The 17,935-nt window shown below is 47.9% G+C and overlaps 1 protein-coding gene across 1 annotated transcript; it reads left to right on the top strand.

The window, feature by feature from the left end:
- Window positions 1-13,931: 13,931 nt before the first annotated feature.
- LOC118217726 lies at window positions 13,932-17,539 on the top strand. Its single transcript, XM_035399715.1, has 2 exons — window positions 13,932-16,038; window positions 17,315-17,539. Exons 1-2 carry the CDS (start codon window positions 13,961-13,963, stop codon window positions 17,400-17,402), a joined length of 2,166 nt encoding a protein of 721 aa, XP_035255606.1. The 5' UTR covers window positions 13,932-13,960; the 3' UTR covers window positions 17,403-17,539.
- Window positions 17,540-17,935: the final 396 nt, after the last annotated feature.

Raw genomic sequence — 17,935 nt, 5'->3', positions numbered from 1 at the left:
TGCCTCTGGGGGTTCGAGTATCGCCCTGTTCCCATTATCCAAAACGCGGTGTTTAAACTACAAACGTTTCAAAGGGAAAACTGGGACCAGCTGTCACGGTAAAGCCGTCGAAGGAGTCGATACGCTGGAAACGAGGCCTAGCTGGACTGCGAGGGCCTGCTATTTATTTGCTAGTTATTTTCATTTTCTGCAGTCGTGTCTGTGCACGCGCGTCCGCGTGCGTACGGCGAAAAAATGGCATGTTTCGTTTGCTTTTTGCTCGCTTGTTCTTTCTAGCTTTCCTCCTTTCTTTTTCACATATGGATAGGCCCCCATAGGACTGCAGTGATGCCGGGCCAAATCGAGAATAACCTTTGCACCAGGTGGTGCGCTCCAGTAACAAAGTGATAATAATGTTGTTGTTTGGGCATATGTACACGAGCGCGCAGACATACGTTAGCGTATGGCAGCCCGCTTCGGGGCCTGGGAAGGTGATGACAGCGTTCTTTGCCCCCTGACACCCTTTAGACTGTAGCAGAGGGCTGGTGTCTCGTGGTTTGCGTGGGGGGGGGGGGGGGGGGGGGGGGGGGGGGGGGTGGAGGGGTGAAGGCGCGGGGGCAGCTGCTAAAAGCAGCGGGGGGCAGTGCCAGCGTCGGCTCTGACAGTAATGAGGCCGAGGCGCCCGCCGACCTCCCTGAGCTTCGCGCTAATGTGCAAACCAAGCAGCGGGAAAGCAGGAAGACCTGCGCTCTCAGGTCCTCCCGTTCCTTTAGGTGTTTCCGGCAAATTCCACCCCAGCAGCACACACACACACAGACACACACACACACTCACACAGGCACACTCACCCAGACACGCACACACACACACACCCATACACCTACACACACACGCACACACACACAGACACACACACACTCACACAGACACACGCACACACACACACACACACACCTACACACACACACACACACAGACAGACTCACCCAGACACACATACACACACATACACACACCCACACATCTACACACACACACACACACAATGCACACACACACACACACACACACACACACGCACACACAATGCACACACACACACACACACACACACACACTTATTCTGCTGCCACCACCGCCTACTAACCCCATCATATTTCCTCTTTCGCCAAATGAAAGCGGTACCTAATCAAATGAGCTGGCCATTTATCAAAAATAAAAGCCTAAAGTTTATGCATGATCCATTCAGCTCGCGATACTCCTCATACAAATCTAATGTACTTTTCGTTCTTGTGCAGGGTATTTATCAAATCCTTTAACGTGAAATGTTTTTGCTGGCGCGCTGTAGCCTAATTAATGTGTTGTACCTCGTTTGCCTTCGTTTTGTCCACGTTGAACCCTCCTTCCCTGTGCTTGTTCGACTCCGCGGTGCCTGTGCCAGTCACGCCGCCCTCTGCTCCGCAGGTTCCGCCGCTTCCGGAGGCTCGGAGAAAATCCCCCAGGCTGCAACACCGAGTCATCGGCCGCCAGAGGAGGGTCGGGGGCCAGCCGCGGTATCGAATGAACGCCCCCTTCGTGGCGCTCGCCCGTCTTCTCGGTCCTCCTGGTTTCGTCCGCCGTTGTCTTCCGCTCTTGTTTGCGGACGCGCGCGGGAGACCCCGACCTTTGGCAAGGTCACGGCGTGCGCCTTGCTCTCTTTGGCTAATTGCTCGGTGTGCATTCAGGGCGCAGAGCAATCAAAGCCAGCGCCCGCATCGTTCTCTGCCCTGCTGTCAGGTCTGAAGGCGTAATGAGGCAACAGTTAACTGAGTTTATCTGCTCATATTCTAAAATCTTTAAGACCAGTCAAGAACATTGCACTTTTTGGCCCTGAAAACTCCTTGATTGCTTTAGCAGTATGTTTAGAGTTTGTCCTACTGCAAGGTAAAGCACCTTCCAATGTGTTTTGGATCTGGGCAGATAAGATGTTTCTGAACACTTCAGAATTCATTCTGCCGCTGCAGTCAGCAGTCTTATTATCAGTGGAGACAAGCGAGCCAGTTCCAGTGATAGTCATACATGCCCAAGCCATAACACTACCCCTGCCTTGTTTCACAGATGAAATGGAGTGCTTTGGATCATGAGCAGTTCCTTTCTTTCTCCACACTTTCCTCTTTCCATTAGTTTGGTACAATATAGATGCTTCTCTGAAATGTCCAAAGCTCTTTTGTTACATTTGTTTTATTTACATTTTCATGCAATGTGGATGCAGTATTACGTCATTCATGATTTTATTTCAAGTCCAATGTGTTGGAGTACAGAACAAAAATTGTGTCACTGCTCCATTTACTTTAACTTTAAACCAGTGTGACATCATAGGGTATATTAGTCATACTTAACTTGTTGTCAATGAATACAAAGGGCGCTTGTCATATTTAAAATTTGAATTCACATTTTAACCAGAATCATCTTTTGTTTGCATCTATACCAGGTGTCTAGTCCTGAAAACATGTCAAGAGTTAAAACTGAAAGAGAGAGAGAGAGAGGGGGGGGAGCAGGCTAAGGAAAATAAGTCAGGAGTGAACAGTACTTCCAGTTTCATAATTTGGTCAAAATATAAATAAATAAATTAAAATCCCATTACAGAGGAAATTGAAGGCCTTTGTTCTTAAGTATTTCGGTTATTCGGATATTTCCCTGATGGTGAGCGAGATTCTCTGGGCTGGAGGTAGCTATCCAGATGAGACAAACCAGAATTAAAACACCATATGTTCCGAAACGTTACCTAGCTGGTGTTCAAACACTTGTGCAATTTCTTTCAATTCAGAAATGCCTATCATTAGTGCTGCTGACTTATTTATTTATATATGGCGATTATTTATTTATTTTTAACTTGAGGCGAGTGTCTGCTATAAAGCAAATGTGTTTTTTCCAGCAAACTTAGTTTAGCATTTACAAAAAATTATCAGTGAATAAGAGTGTGTGTATGGGGGGATCCAAAATGACATACCAGCATTTAATAACAATAACAATAATAATAATAATAATAATAATAATAATAATAATAATAATAATAATAATAATAATAATAAAATCGACATGGGGGAGTCATTTTTACAATGGTTATTACAATTCAAGCTCATATCTCAGTAAAAGAGCACTCAATCTCCATCTAGGAGTGTATTAGAGGTCCCCTTCTCCACTGCCCCAGCTCACACGGTTAATTGTGTGTTTTCAACCCTCTGTTGAAGGCTAATTTAGCTATAGATTGAAATGAAACAGCTCTGGCCTCAGATTTTCTAGCAATCAAGACTCCAATTTGACTGTGTTTTCTCAGCAGACATTAATGATTCCAAAGCTAATACTCATTGTTTGAAGTGACATAGCAGCCCTGGCATTTACTTAACCTTTTGTCTTATGTACAAGTCTGAGTCAATGCAGAATCCACTCTTAATTAATATCCATTCTTCCCTTCATCACCATTTATAGTCTCAATGTGCGGGGACAGTCCTGTGTGAGCAAATATAAAAGGAACAGAGAACATTTTATTCAATCACATTTCTTTTGTTTTTTTTTCTTCTTCTTCTTCTTCTTGAAATGGGAAAAAAAAAATCAAATTTAATAACCGTTCAAAGCGTTTCCGCAGAAGCAATTAAATCAAAGAAAATGGTAAGGCCTTCTGTCAAATGTGATGCCGGGAAGCCGAACCTAAAGGAGAAACACAATTGCTCGTGGTTACAGTGGATTGCATCTGCTTTAACATTCTAACATCCGCCATATTAGGACGCGCTCACGCGCCGCTCCGGGTTCAGCAGCTTGGCGTTCAGCACGGTATCTCCACTGCTCTTATGAAGCACGGGCCATGGGCCCAAAGAGGTACGGCCGCGAGGGTAAACCCTCTACATGCGTCAAATGCAAAACTGATCTCTTAGAAAAAAAGAGTGAGAGAGAGAGAGAGATCCTGGCGCCCCAATCAGGAGAGGATGTGATCACTGGAGAGGTTGAGACAGAAGTGCACTTCCTTCTACACCGCAACAAATACATTGAAATTCGCTGTTCGCAGTTCTTTTAAAAAAATAAAAATAATACATGCAAATTTTTCCCACGCTTTTGGATGAACAGAAATGACCCGTCCTACTGGATGAAGGACACACGGCCCCACTAGAAGCGTTGTATGTGACAACCTGTCATCAATGGAGAAGCGTAATGACTGTAGACACCAGCAGTTAATTATTTACATACTCTATATTATATGGCACAAATATGGCAGTATGTTAATGTTGTTGTTCATGTCATATGTGTGTATAATGTGTGTATATTAGTTTACAGGTTGTATAGTTGATTTTTATTTTTTATTTATCTATTTTTGTTGTTACTGTTGTTCTTTCTAGCTCTTGCTTTGCTCACACTGTGCATGTCATGCCAATAAAGCACCTTGAAATTGAATTGAGAGAGAGACAGAGAAAGAAAGAAAGAAAGAAAGAAAGAAAGAAGTACATTGTAATGACTGTGCAACAGTGTCTGTGCTTTTTTCGGTTGTATCTATGCAATATTGCAGATTTACATGTGAACAGGAAGAAAACATAAATTATTATTAGTGGTCCTACACAGACAATATCTTGTGTATAATGAAGAATTGCGCGAGACTTGCTTAGTGCGTTACAGTTATCTGCAAGGCACGGGGATTGTAAAATACAGAAGGTTTTTATTGGTTGTTGTCATAATGTCATTTCATTATCAGTGTCTGTTTGCAGTGCACTGCATCTAGGATGATGTATGACTTGAGTCCTTGAATACTGTGCAATGTCCAAGTTCAAATACGACATTTTAACTCATCTTTGGAATTCCAGATGCCCATTATCTGTTTATTTTCTTGTTACATTACATTACATTATAGGCATTTAGCAGACGCTCTTATCCAGAGCGACTTACACAACTTTTTTACATAGCACTTTACATTGTATCCATTTATACAGCTGGATATATACTGAAGCAACGCAGGTTAAGTACCTTGCTCAAGGGTACAACGGCAGTGTCCTTACCCGGGATTCGAACCTGCGACCTTTCGGTTACGAGCGCAGTTCCTTACCCACTGTGCCACACTCCGTCCCACTAGATGGATTAGATGGAAATAATAATAGTAATAATAATAATAATAATTGTATTATTATACAGTAAGACATCTCAGCTGTAGTGTAACCACTGTGCCTACAGCCTCTTTTTGTAGTCTGTGAGCATAATCGCTCAGGCTGAGAGCAGAGCTCTAACTGACACCGAATGTAGTCACCGGAGAGACAGTGTAACGTCCCGATCTTACAGATTTGAGGTAGCGGTCTCGTGGACATCAGGAGCGAACTGCATGCGAAGGATCCAGGCCCCCTTCTGTCACTGCCCTGAGCTACCCCCCCCTGCTCTGCTCGCAGCCCTGAGTTACCCCTCCCTGCTCTGCTCGCAGCCCTGAGCTACCCCTCCCTGCTCTGCTCGCAGCCCTGAGCTACCCCTCCCTGCTCTGCTCACAGCCCTGAGCTACCCCTCCCTGCTGAGCCCACAGCCCTGGTGCTCGGGAGCTGTCTACTGTCACCGTGCCATGGCCTCGGGAAGCATGGGGCCTACTGACCAACGGGGAGGAAAAAGCACTCTAGGTGCAATTAAAATGTATTCAAGAATTCAGCTTTGGAAATGATTACCATGGCAACAAACAAAAGAAATCATGATTAAAAGGGGGGTCTACTATGAATAATTTAGACGCGCTCCATTGTGGAGAAATGCCTTAAACTATTGCCGGTCTGTGCTTTGTGGTGTTGTGGCAGTAGCAATAGACTGGCCCTTACAGGTCAGATGCAGTCTGGGCTGTGGGAAGAGGACTCTAAGGGCTCACGGAGCTGTTGTTCCCTGAATATAACTACAGCTTATATCCACGGGTAGATGTACACAAAAGGAGGGAGAGAGCACATAATTGGAAAGAACTGGAGAACAAAAAAATTTTACTTTGTCAAATAAGCAAATATTCAGTTACTCTGTGTTCTGTGCACAATTTCAATTAAGCGCCTATCAAACATGCATTAATAAATAAATAAATAAATAAATAAATAAATAAATACTTTCTATTTTATCTTTCGTCTTTTACTTCATGTTATGTCAGGTATAACAGGTGTAGCCATTCCATGTGTCAGTTTTCCTTTCTGATTTCTTGAGCTACTCTTTTTTAATAATTCACACTGCAACTCATACAAAAAAGATAAATTGTGGGTTGTCGGATTTATTGATATTAGATGGTTACAGAGGTTGACTATGCAGTTCATATAAATTTGAGGCATGACCAAACTGGCAATATTTATTTATTTATTTAATTATTTATTCATTCATTTTTTTCATTCATTTGTCTGTGTTGTTTTGTCATTTATAAGACAAAGCAACTTCCTAATGTGAATCCCCTATAATTTTTTATTTATTTACGGTGCGATTAAAGAGAGACTTCATTTCAGTAACAGCGATTGGTATTATTATTATTATTATTATTATTATTATTATTATTATTATTATTACTACTACTTTTGTTGCTGTTGTTGCTGTATATAAAAAGACAGCACATAAACAGAGGATGATAGTGTTTTTGTGTCTTCAGTCTATGTTTACAGCTGACTCCACTGTTCCACTTCTTGACTACAGTAACACTTAAGAGATTGGGTTTCAAAATGGGTTTGAGCCAATGTATAGGGGTAAAAAAGAGAAAACAGCATTGCCCTCGAGGTCCTAAATAAACAATGATGTGTCCTCCTTCTATCTGCTGGTCTTTAGGTTCCCACACTAGCCTAATGTCTCCCAGACCAAAGAGCAGGCCAGCCTGTCTCAAGAGTCTCCTCTGCTCCACTCAACGGAGGAAAGCGCGCTTCTTTCTCTCTCTCTCTTTCCCTCCCCCCCTCTCCCTGACCCTCCTCCTCCACCTCTCCCCCCATCTACCTCTTTCTCCCTTTCTCCAGATAGCCCCCTCTCTGTGTACATTATCTAACGTATACAGACTGCGTTTGAGTTGTGTGAATGTTTGAAATGTGTGACAGGAATCATTTATAACATCCCCCAGCATACAGAACAAATAAGGTTATGAGCTCATGGGAGCCTGTGCGGGGTTTGGCCTTGTTAAGGAAAAAACAGGCGGCGGGGAAGAGAGAGCGGAGGGACCTGGAGATATCCCCCTCGCCATGTGACAGGTTTACTTCCCTCTCTTCCTAGAGGTCTCCCAGCTGGAGGAAAGGTCACACGCTGGTCAAATATTTCTGCCTGTGCGTTTTTTTGCCTCCCCCTTTTCGGCCTCTTAAATGAAGTGGTCAGCAGTGACAGGTACCAGCTTTTCCCTGACAGGCCAGATTCCGCCGCGCGTTAGAGGTGGGGGTAGATTCCGCCGCGCGTTAGAGGTGGGGGTAGATTATACCGCGCGTTAGAGGTGGGGGCAGATTCCGCCGCGCGTTAGAGGTGGGGGCAGATTCCGCTGCGCGTTAGAGGTGGGGGCATTTTAGCGGAGCGGGTCGAGTAGCACGCGGCGGCGAGAGAGCTTCAGAGAGGAACCCAGGTACAGACACAGCGGGAGTACGCAAATGCTGTCGTTTGACACACTTCCGTCTGAAAAAAAAAACAATAATAGCCCCGCGATACGTTTAGCACACGTGACGGTCTCATATAAAGATTCGGTGGATAATTACGGCAGCTCGGGCGACTCCCGCTGCGCTCGCGCACACGCTCGGGATTCTGCAGCCGTCCGTTCCCGAAGCCGGGAGGGGAACGCCGCTGAGAAGGTAATTTGAGGAGAGAATTCCGGAAAATTCCGCGGCATGTGATCGCGGCTCGTGCGTGCGGCGTCACGTCCTCCCGTTACCGGGCCCCTCGCTGGAGACGAGCGCCACGGCGATTAATTGTTCTGGGTTTTAGTTTTACGGTCCTTTCGTTGACCAAAGCTCTGGGAACGGTTTGTTCTAGCCATTGGTATCTAAATTAAATTGTCTTTATCTCCCACTGAAAAAGAAATGGGGGGGGATTCGGGAAGAGAGAAAAAGGGGAAAAATTAATTTGGTAGATCAAAAAAATATATTTAATTTTTCAACACATCAAACAAACTTTTGTTCAGTCAGGGTATACCAAGGCAGTTTTCTTTTCTTTTTTTCCTTAATTAAGAAAGCATTCTATTATTAACCCAGATGAAAAGGAAACATCAATTCAAACAGTACAGTCGTGTTCGACTACTACTAATCTTTTGGTAATTATTTTTTAATTGAATCTTTTGAACACAAAAGCCCCGAGCAGATGCTTGCTTTGCTGCAGTCCCTCATCGCGCTCCGCGTGCGGACACATTCCAGAGATGCCTCTCCTTCCCTCTCCTCTCCTGCCCGCAAACCAGGGCAAAAGTTTCGAGAAAAGCACGGTTTAAAAAATAAATAAATAAATAAAAAAAGTGAAAATTTGGGAGAGAAAGAGAAAGGAGGACGGAAAGGAACAGCTCAGCAGAGCCCCGCCTTCAGACGATCGCACGCTGCCGAAACCGGAATTCTGCTGATGTTCACAGTACGTCCCCGGCAGAAAGGTCGGGCGGCTTGAATCGAAACACGGATCGGCACAATTTTAACTTTATTGTCCACGCTCCCACCCCCCGGGCCCCACCCCCACCCCCCAAAACTCCTTATAGCCCAGAAAACGACTGGACAAGCATAACCTCCTAACTTGTGCGTTGGCGGCGTGCTGATTCGCTGAAGTGCGTGTGATTAGTCGTTAAGGCGCTGCGCTTAAAGAGTCCATTAATAAAGCCCGGAGGTAAACTCGGAAAGCCTTCCAGGAAAGGAGAGACATTATGGAGGGCCACTTCATTTATTTATTTCATTTTTTGGACATTTGATATGCTTCTGCACGGGGAAATTTTTCTCCCGCGTGTCCCCGAAATATTTCAAAGCGCTTAAGACGGCGGAGAGAGAGAGAGAGAGAGAGAGAGAGAGAGATGCAAAGAAGGGCTTACTTAACAGGGAAATAAGGATGAGGGCCCCCTAATAAAGAGAAGTCTTTAACTTCACGCCGCAGCATATGTACCGTAATCATGTACATCCCAGGCCCAGATAGAGCAGAAAATCACATTAAAGGTGCATTATACGCGCACTCACAGGACGGCCGGGCGCAGAATGGCCCTGTATCAGAGCCACTCTCTATCACCGGCTCAGCCGCTCCCATAATCACAGCTGTCAACATGGATTCTGAAAAACATGATTTATTCCCCCGTAGGAAACAGGGGGGTGGAGGTTGGGGGGGTTGGGGGGAGGGGGGGGGGGGATTTGTGTACACCACCTTCACTCCGACACGTTCCCAATTTACATACACAAGCTACAATGGACCCATCTTCTCCCGCGCAGCGCCTTCTCCGGGAGTAATCCCTAATAACGCACTGTCAGGCCGCGTAAACGCCTCAAACTTCGCTGCCGGCTGAAGTTTGGCCGCGAGGATGTCACTTCATAGCCTAAATAAATAAATAAATAGATAAATAAATAAATAGGCTTAAAAAAATATTCACGACATCCCTGGGTGAAGGTTGTCTCGTGAAGTGTTTGGTTAGACTCCTGTTACTGCATTGTGGAGAGGAACCTGCATGCCTCCACATACCCTTAGCTGAGCCAGCCCTTAGCATACCCGTGAAAAGGAGATCAGTTTATTACTGTGAGTTTGTGCTGATTAGTCAGGTCCCGGCACTGTCATTTCAAACACAGAGATTCACAGAGAGTTTTTGGGGAGGGGGGGGGGGGGGTGGTGGAGGATGGAAGGAAAGGGAACGTGGAGAACCCGTAACCAAACATTACAAATAAGCAAATTCGGAAAAACAATAACCTTCAAGAAAAACTTCCCGTCTTTCGGCGGCCTGTCAGGGAAATGAGAGGTTTGCGGCCATCATCCGCGCGCACCACCAGGCCTCACAAGCCCGCTGGCGCCTCTGAAGAACTGAAGGGGCTTTCTTGTGGATGCACGTTGGGATGCAAGGTAACTCTCTGCGCGAGGAGCGCTGACAGCGCGGAGATGGGGGAGAAAAGAAGAAGGTAGGAGTCACAACCCCCGCCACCCCCAGAGAGAGGCTCTCTCTCTGTAATTTTGGCGGTTTTAAATGAGAAGACGAAGAACGCAACAGCCGGGCCCAGTTCAGCCGCTTCACCAACCTTAATTAACTGACAGGATTCAAGAGTAACAAGATTTCAACATGTCAGCGAACGAAACCAAAAAAATAAATTGTAAATAATGTGTCATAGCGCAGACAGTAAGAACAGCCATGCAGTAACAGAAATTAGATTTTTGTGTGTGTGTGTGTGTGTGTGTGTGTCACTGCAATTATAATGAGGAACCACAAACAAACTCAGAATTTGGTCTATGCCTTTGTTACCTTATGCCTTTTCCTGCTTTTCATATTCTTATCAAAAAAAAGTTTGTAAAAAAAGTCAAAGAAAAGATTTTTTATCATGACATTCTCGTTGACATTTCTCTTTGTTTATTCTGCCAGATAGGCCATTTAGAGTTTACCAGAATGGTTTTTTAATATTTTGTAACCTTTATTATGCAATTTTATTCAATACAGTTTTAAAAGAAACAAGTTACTTTGATATGCATTGCACTTTCATCCGTTGTTCACAAAGGAAATTCCGTTACATCATTCCAATCATTACACTGAGTGTGGTTTTGAACCACAATATCTCCGCCATTTCAAAGCCAATTTCAATGCCATTTCACAGGTGGACTGCAATTGCCGTGTGATCGGCAAATACTGATTTTAGAATAGCTACATTTTCCCATTACTATGCTGTGGATACCCCTTTAAAATTTTGCATTAAAAAAATCAACGCATTGAATTTAGCATTGAAGTAACTCAAACAACATTTACTCACCACTCGGCAGATTGCTGAAGAACAGCTGAATGCATAATCTTCAGAGTAGTGACAACCGTATACATTTGTTTGTATATCATCTCTGGCTTTGATATCCACAACTGCCAATACACTGTCCAGAGCACTACTCTAAGAGTAGGAATTAGGCTCTTTCAGAGAAAGCGTGCGTCTTAAGCAATCTGCCCAGTGGAGACTGCCTGCTGTTTGCAGTACAGTAGACATATACAGAGTCTACTGCACCATGCCTGGCCACCATAATGTCCGGGACATATTAATGTAAATTAAAGTAGTCATGTTTAGTCCTTTTTTTAATATCTTTTGCTTGCAATGGCTGCTTTAAATCTATGACTCATAGACATTAGCAGGTGTTGAGTATTTTCTCATGTGATGATCTGCTAGGTCTCTCCTGCAGCCACCTTCAGCTCCTGAATTACGACGTAGGCCATAATTTAAGACCAAGGCTTAGCTGAAAAAAAACAAAAAAAAAACTGGGTACCAGTTCCCCAAAATTAATGAAACACTTTTAGGAGGGTTTTCAAAAGGTACTACAGTAACCCAAATCTGTATCACCTTTGCTGGTTACAATTCTGTATGTGTTTCCCTCCAATACAAGATAAATAGTAGTTAAATTTAAGAAAACAAGGCAAATATAAAATAAATATAAAATACAATACAAAAATATGGCAGTGGCCTGTGTACTCCAAATGTCCTGCTTGTGCTCTCATGCGCATAAACCCTGGAAAAACTTCTTTAAAAAAACTTCTTCTCTCTCTATGTGGTACGATCAAGCACAGCTGACAAGTCGCTAAAACCATGAACAGAGAACGTACTGCTTCCTGCTGCTGCTCGTAGGACACTCAAAATGAATTTCAAAAAGCTAAAAACTGCTGGACCAACAATACTGCTTTTAAAGGGAAACTGTGCTTCTTGTTGCTTTGATATTTTTCAAGGGTTTTTCATCGGTACACTTCAACAGGCCAGAAATATTGCTATCCTTGAACACAGAATAAAGTGATGCATTTTGTGCCTAAAAGTGTTGTTTTTATCCACGATTATATCATGGAAAAAAGTTACATTTTACCATTAAATACAAATTGTGATATCCCCATTTTGCATCAATAATCAATTCATAGACATTTGGCGCCCTTCATTTGAACAACAACACCATTCACGTACCTTTAAAATAGACCCTAAACGGAAACGGGCATAACCACGGGCACCCGAATCGTTCCATAGAAAAAACCCTTCTTTGAATTTTACACTGTGAAAACCTCTCATTGTACTTGGACACAGAAAAAGGGGAGAAGTAAAAAAAAAAAAAATCAATACTGAAGACATTGCTGGAGGCCCGCGTATTACATTTTGCATAAAAGTCAGCCTTAATTTGGCTTTGATCATCGTTTCCACAGATGAGTCGCTGAGTCAAGCGCCATTAGTGAAGGACCATGGGGGAAGCATAAAAAGCAAAAGAAAGCAGTCCCTGCTGCAGATTTCACCCTCTAATTTCGGGTATGTCCGTCTTTCGCTGGAGTGTGATGATGAAGACATTTTCTGTCACGAGCAGGAGAGGATTGCAGTGGATGCCTGTGGATTTAGTCTTTTGAAAATGTGAGAAAACATTAGGACAGCAAGAGACACTTCCTGCAGGAACTGGGGCTCAGTCAGGGGTAAAATTAGCCTCGTATTAAGCTGTTATAGATACACGCTGTAATTGGCTTTGTTTTAAATATATGCTGGATTAACTGTAAAACTGTTGTGTATTACAAGTATTAAACTAGCAGACACAGCATTGGTTAGCAATTTAGCAATATTATAAATACAAAAACCAAACTAAAACAAAACATTTTAAAGATAAAAAAAAAATAGCCCAAAAGATTACAAAGAGCCAATCTACTGGCTAACAGTCTGACCAAGGAATTACCACAGCTCCATACTGTTGTTTTATTTTTATTTTTTCCTCACACTAGACTTAACAGTGAATACTTTGAGCATAAATAAATTGAAGCCCTTGAACTGCTTCATTCCCACTGGTCAAGCTTTCATCCATTACATAAAGGGGAATTTCCATCCCAAGTGGGTAGTTTATGCTCGGACTATTTAAAAGTGAGTGTTTAAATTGTTCTTAAGCAGTTTGTTCCAACCAATGTAGCAAAAATGTGATTCTATCTCAAGGAAAATTGACCTGTTTAAATTAGATTACAATACAATTCTTATTATATTTTGAATGGTGTTAAAAATAAAACCACAGATCCATATCTCCCATCACAAGATACTGCTTTATAAATTATCGCACTGTGGCGTGGATCGGGGCATGGCTCCACAGTGCCCCTCCCAGCCCTATAGGCGTCAGCCAAAACCGGCCACCAGGCCGCCTCTTCAGAACCCAGGACAGCGCCCCAATAGGAAGCCCAGCCACAGGACCCTGGAGAGCGGCAGATTGAACATTCCTCACCTCCCTCATTGGCAGGCAGCACACCTGCCATCAATGAGGCAACACAGCTGCCGCCACTCCAGGGAGATGGCTGGGAGATTAAAAGGAGGCTGTTTGTCTCCATTGTGGAGAGGGGGTTTTGGGCGGCAGGAGAGCTGAAAAACGTTTAATAACTTTGTCCCTATTTTGCAGAAGCCGGTGGAGACGCAGGACAACATCCCTCTTCCTGAGTTGAAGAGGGATCCCCTCCGCGGTCTCCCGGACGCCGTTGGTTCTTAATTTTGTTCGCTTTACTTTAAGTTAACTCCGACAGGAGGTTTTTGTTGTTGAGTTGGGTTTTGGGTTGGGTATTTACTTTTGGTGAATAAAAGGCCCTGTTGGGCTACTTTTCCCCAAACCTCCGGTCTGTGCGTTTCTGTGCCGCCCCGCCTGCACCGTCACGCCCCGTGCGGTGCCACAGTGGTGGAGAATGCGGGCATAGGCACGGAGTAATAGCAGACTGCAGCTAACTACCTCGAGCTCAAGTGTTACACTCGTTCTCGCGGTAGAAATTAAAAAAAAAAAAAAAAAAAAAAAAAAAAAAAAAAAAAAAAAAAATTTTTTTTTGTTGTTGTTTGTTCTCCCCCCCCCCCCCTTTTCCATTAGTCTGGTGTTCCCCCAATTTAGCTGCAATATGGAGGACCTCTTGCGGGCGCTCGTGGAGGCTAACCTGGGACAACAGCATGCTGCCCAGGTCATGGCTCAACAGGTCGGCCGGCTCACCGAGCTGCTCCAGGCTCGCGACGCATCGGCCGTGCCACTCCCGGTTAGCAGGACAAAGGCTAAAGACGTCCTGACAAAGATGACTGAGGCCGATGACGTGGAGGCCTACCTCCACACCTTCGAGCGGGTGGCCGAGCGCGAGTTATGGGACCCCCGGGAGATGGCCGACACCCTCGCTCCCTTCCTCACCGGCAAGGCCCAACAAGCGTACCAAGACCTGGGGGCAGCAGAGGCCCAAGACTACCACAGGCTAAAAAGGGAGATACTAGCCAGAGCCGGGGTATCCCCCACATCCGCCGGACAACAGGTCGCCACCTGGGCCTACCAACCGGGGGTCAACGCACGCAGCCAAATGGCGTCACTTCGGAGGCTGGTTACCCGGTGGCTCCAACCCGAACGCCGGTCTGTGGAGCAGATCCTCGACCGGGTCGCCATGGATCGGTTCCTCCGGGCGTTGCCATATGGGGCGAAGAAGCTGGCTGGGCAACATGCTCTCCAGAGCCCGGAGGAGCTGGTGGAACTGGTGGAGCGGGTCGAAGCCACGCAGGAGATGCTGAAGGCAGAATCGACCGAGCGCCCCCTCTTCCGCCCCCAGGCTGGAGGTGGCCGGAAGCCGACCCCACCAGGCTCGACCCAGGCCCAGGTTCCAGGCGACCACGGCGGACATGCGTGGACACCCCACTTCCCGTCTCAGTCTGGAAGGGGAGGGAAAATGCCCACCCTGCTGCCCACCTCTGGAAAATCGCCCTCGGATGTGTCCATGCCCACCGACCCGGCCCCCACACCAGCTCGCTTGCCCCAGGGACAGAGGTGCTTGGCTACGGAGCAATTTGACGCCCTGTACCAGGCCGCCAGAATTGTCCAGAAGGGGGGCAGAAGAGCCCGAAGGAAGGGAACCGGGTCATGGCCCCGACAAGCCAAACCCCGTGTCCGTCCATCAGGCCTACCCTATGCCGCCTGGCTCGGGGAACGGGTTGGAGTAGGCGAGGCCGCAGAAGAAGCGGATGGGGAAGGTGAGCTCTTACTTCCTGTAACTTTGTCCAATCTCCCTCCCCAGGCACAACGTAAAGGACAGTTCGGCACCGCGCAGGTCCAGGATGACCGGTTGCGCCACTGCTGGAGCCAGGTTCGGGTCCTTGAAGGGGTAAAGAGGGGAGAAGGACCCCTGGAAGCAAACTACTTTTCAGTGCAACAGGGTCTGTTGTACTACCACACCACGAGAAGGGGAGAAGTCCGGGAGCTGTTGGTCCTACCCCACCAGTACGTGGCCACCGTCCTACAGCTGGCCCACACACACATCCTGGGAGCTCACCTGGGCATGCAGAAGACCCTAGAGCGTGTGGCAGACCGCTTCCACTGGCCAGGAATGCGCAGAGCGGTGGAGGATTACTGCCGCAGTTGCGAGGTGTGCCAACGCACCTCCCCGGTAAGGCCACCACCCGCTCCTCTAATCCCTCTCCCCATCATAGAGACCCCCTTCGAAAGGATCGGCCTGGACCTGGTCGGACCCCTGCCAAAGTCAGCCCGGGGACACAACTACATCCTGGTCATCCTGGACTATGCCACGCGCTATCCAGAAGCCGTGCCGCTCCGTGTCGCCACCTCCAAGGCCATTGCTCGCGAGCTGGTGCACCTCGTCAGCCGGGTCGGCATACCAAAGGAAATCCTTACGGACCAGGGCACTCCGTTTATGTCCAAGGTAATGGCAGACACATGTCACCTGCTGCGAGTACAACATCTCCGTACGTCGGTGTATCACCCGCAAACGGATGGGCTGGTCGAGCGGTTCAACCAGACGTTGAAGCGGATGCTCCGGAAGATAGTCGCTGCTGACGGCAAGGACTGGGACCAGGTCCTGCCGTATGTGCTCTTTGCCATTCGGGAGGTGCCCCAGGCTTCCACTGGCTTCTCCCCTTTTGAGCTGCTGTATGGGCGGCGGCCGAGGGGACTCCTGGACCTCGCCAAAGAAGCCTGGGAGGAACAGCCATCACCGCACCGGAGCCTAGTCGAGCACGTGGAGGAGATGCGCACCCGAATATCAAGTGTCATGCCAGTGGTAAGGGAGCACATGGTGGAAGCTCAACGCGCCCAGCAGCGGACATATAACCGGCCCGCTCAACCCCGAGAGTTCCGGCCAGGCGACCGTGTCCTTCTGCTGGTACCCACTCCTGAAAACAAGTTTCTCGCCACATGGCAGGGACCCTATACTATCAAGGAGCGACTGGGACCAGTGAACTACCGCGTTGACCAGCCCGGACGCCGGAAACCGCAGCAGGTGTACCATGTGAATCTGCTCAAGAGGTGGGTAGAGGGTCCTGCAGCAGCAACGGCGGCGATGTTCACCACAGAAGAAACAACCCCTGCGCCCCGGGAGACTGTGCGATATGGTGCTGACCTGAGCCCCCGCCAGGTCCAAGAGGTGAGAGAACTAGTTGACCAAAATCGTGATGTGTTCTCCCCTCTCCCAGGTCGTACCACCTTAATGGAGCACCATATTCGTACCCCGGAGCGCACCGTGGTGAACATACGCCCATATCGGATCCCGGAGGCACGGAAAGCGGCCGTCGTGGAGGAGATTGAGAGGATGAGAGCAATGGGAGTCATTGAGGAGGCCTGCAGCCCTTGGTCGAGCCCCATAGTCCTCGTGCCCAAACCCGATGGCTCCCTGCGCTTCTGTAACGATTTCAGACGCCTCAATGCTGTGTCCGACTTCGACGCATACCCCATGGCCCGGGCGGATGAGCTACTCGAGCGACTGGGTGAGTCCCGCTTTATTACAACACTGGACCTAACCAAAGGTTATTGGCAGGTCCCCCTCACCCAGTCAGCCAAGGAGAAGACTGCCTTCACCAGCCCGGTGGGCCAGTTCCAGTATCGGGTCCTGCCGTTCGGGCTCCATGGGGCCCCCGCAACGTTCCAGCGCTTGATGGACATCGTACTCCGGCCACACCAGCGCTATGCAGCAGCCTACCTGGACGATGTGGTAATCCACTCCGGCACCTGGGCCGACCACCTGATTCACGTCCAGGCTGTTTTGGGGGCGCTGCGACAAGCTGGCCTCACCGCCAATCCCGCCAAGTGCTGCATAGCGCAAAACGAGGCACAGTATCTGGGCTACACCATCGGTCGGGGCCTGCTCAAGCCCCAAGAGAAGAAGGTGCAGGCCGTGAAGAACTGGCCCCGGCCTACCACCAAGACCCAGGTACGTGCCTTCCTGGGGCTGGCCGGGTACTACCGGCGTTTTATCCCTCATTTCTCCTCCACAGCCGCACCCTTATCCGACCTCACCCGAAAAGGGTCTCCGGAGAAACTGCTGTGGGGCCCTGAGCAGGAGAGGGCATTCCAGGACCTGAAGGCCGCCCTGTGCTCGGACCCGGTCCTCCATACCCCGGACTTCGACCGGCCCTTCCTGGTCCAAACGGATGCGTCGGAGACGGGGGTGGGCGCGGTTCTGTCCCAGGTACACGGCGATGAGGAGCACCCCGTGTTATTTCTGAGCCGTAAGCTCCGCCCGAGTGAATCGCGGTATGCGGCTGTGGAGCGCGAGGCCCTTGCCATTAAATGGGCCCTCTCAGCACTCCAGTACTACCTGCTCGGGCGGAAGTTTACTCTGGTTACAGATCACGCGCCCCTCCAGTGGATGGCCCGGGAGAAGAACGCCAATGCCAGGGTGACCCGCTGGTTCCTGGCACTCCAGCCCTTCAACTTTGAAGTGGTCCACCGTCCAGGAAGGCTCCATGGGAACGCTGACGCCCTGTCCCGCCTGCACGCGCTCTGGGCGGCCGCAGCCAGCACTGGTGGCGGTTCGCTTAGGGGGGAGGAATGTGGCGTGGATCGGGGCATGGCTCCACAGTGCCCCTCCCAGCCCTATAGGCGTCAGCCAAAA

This window comes from Anguilla anguilla, chromosome 18, assembly GCF_013347855.1.
Source record: "Anguilla anguilla isolate fAngAng1 chromosome 18, fAngAng1.pri, whole genome shotgun sequence".
Lineage (NCBI taxonomy): Eukaryota > Metazoa > Chordata > Actinopteri > Anguilliformes > Anguillidae > Anguilla > Anguilla anguilla.
This window is presented reverse-complemented; position numbering and strand designations above follow the sequence as displayed.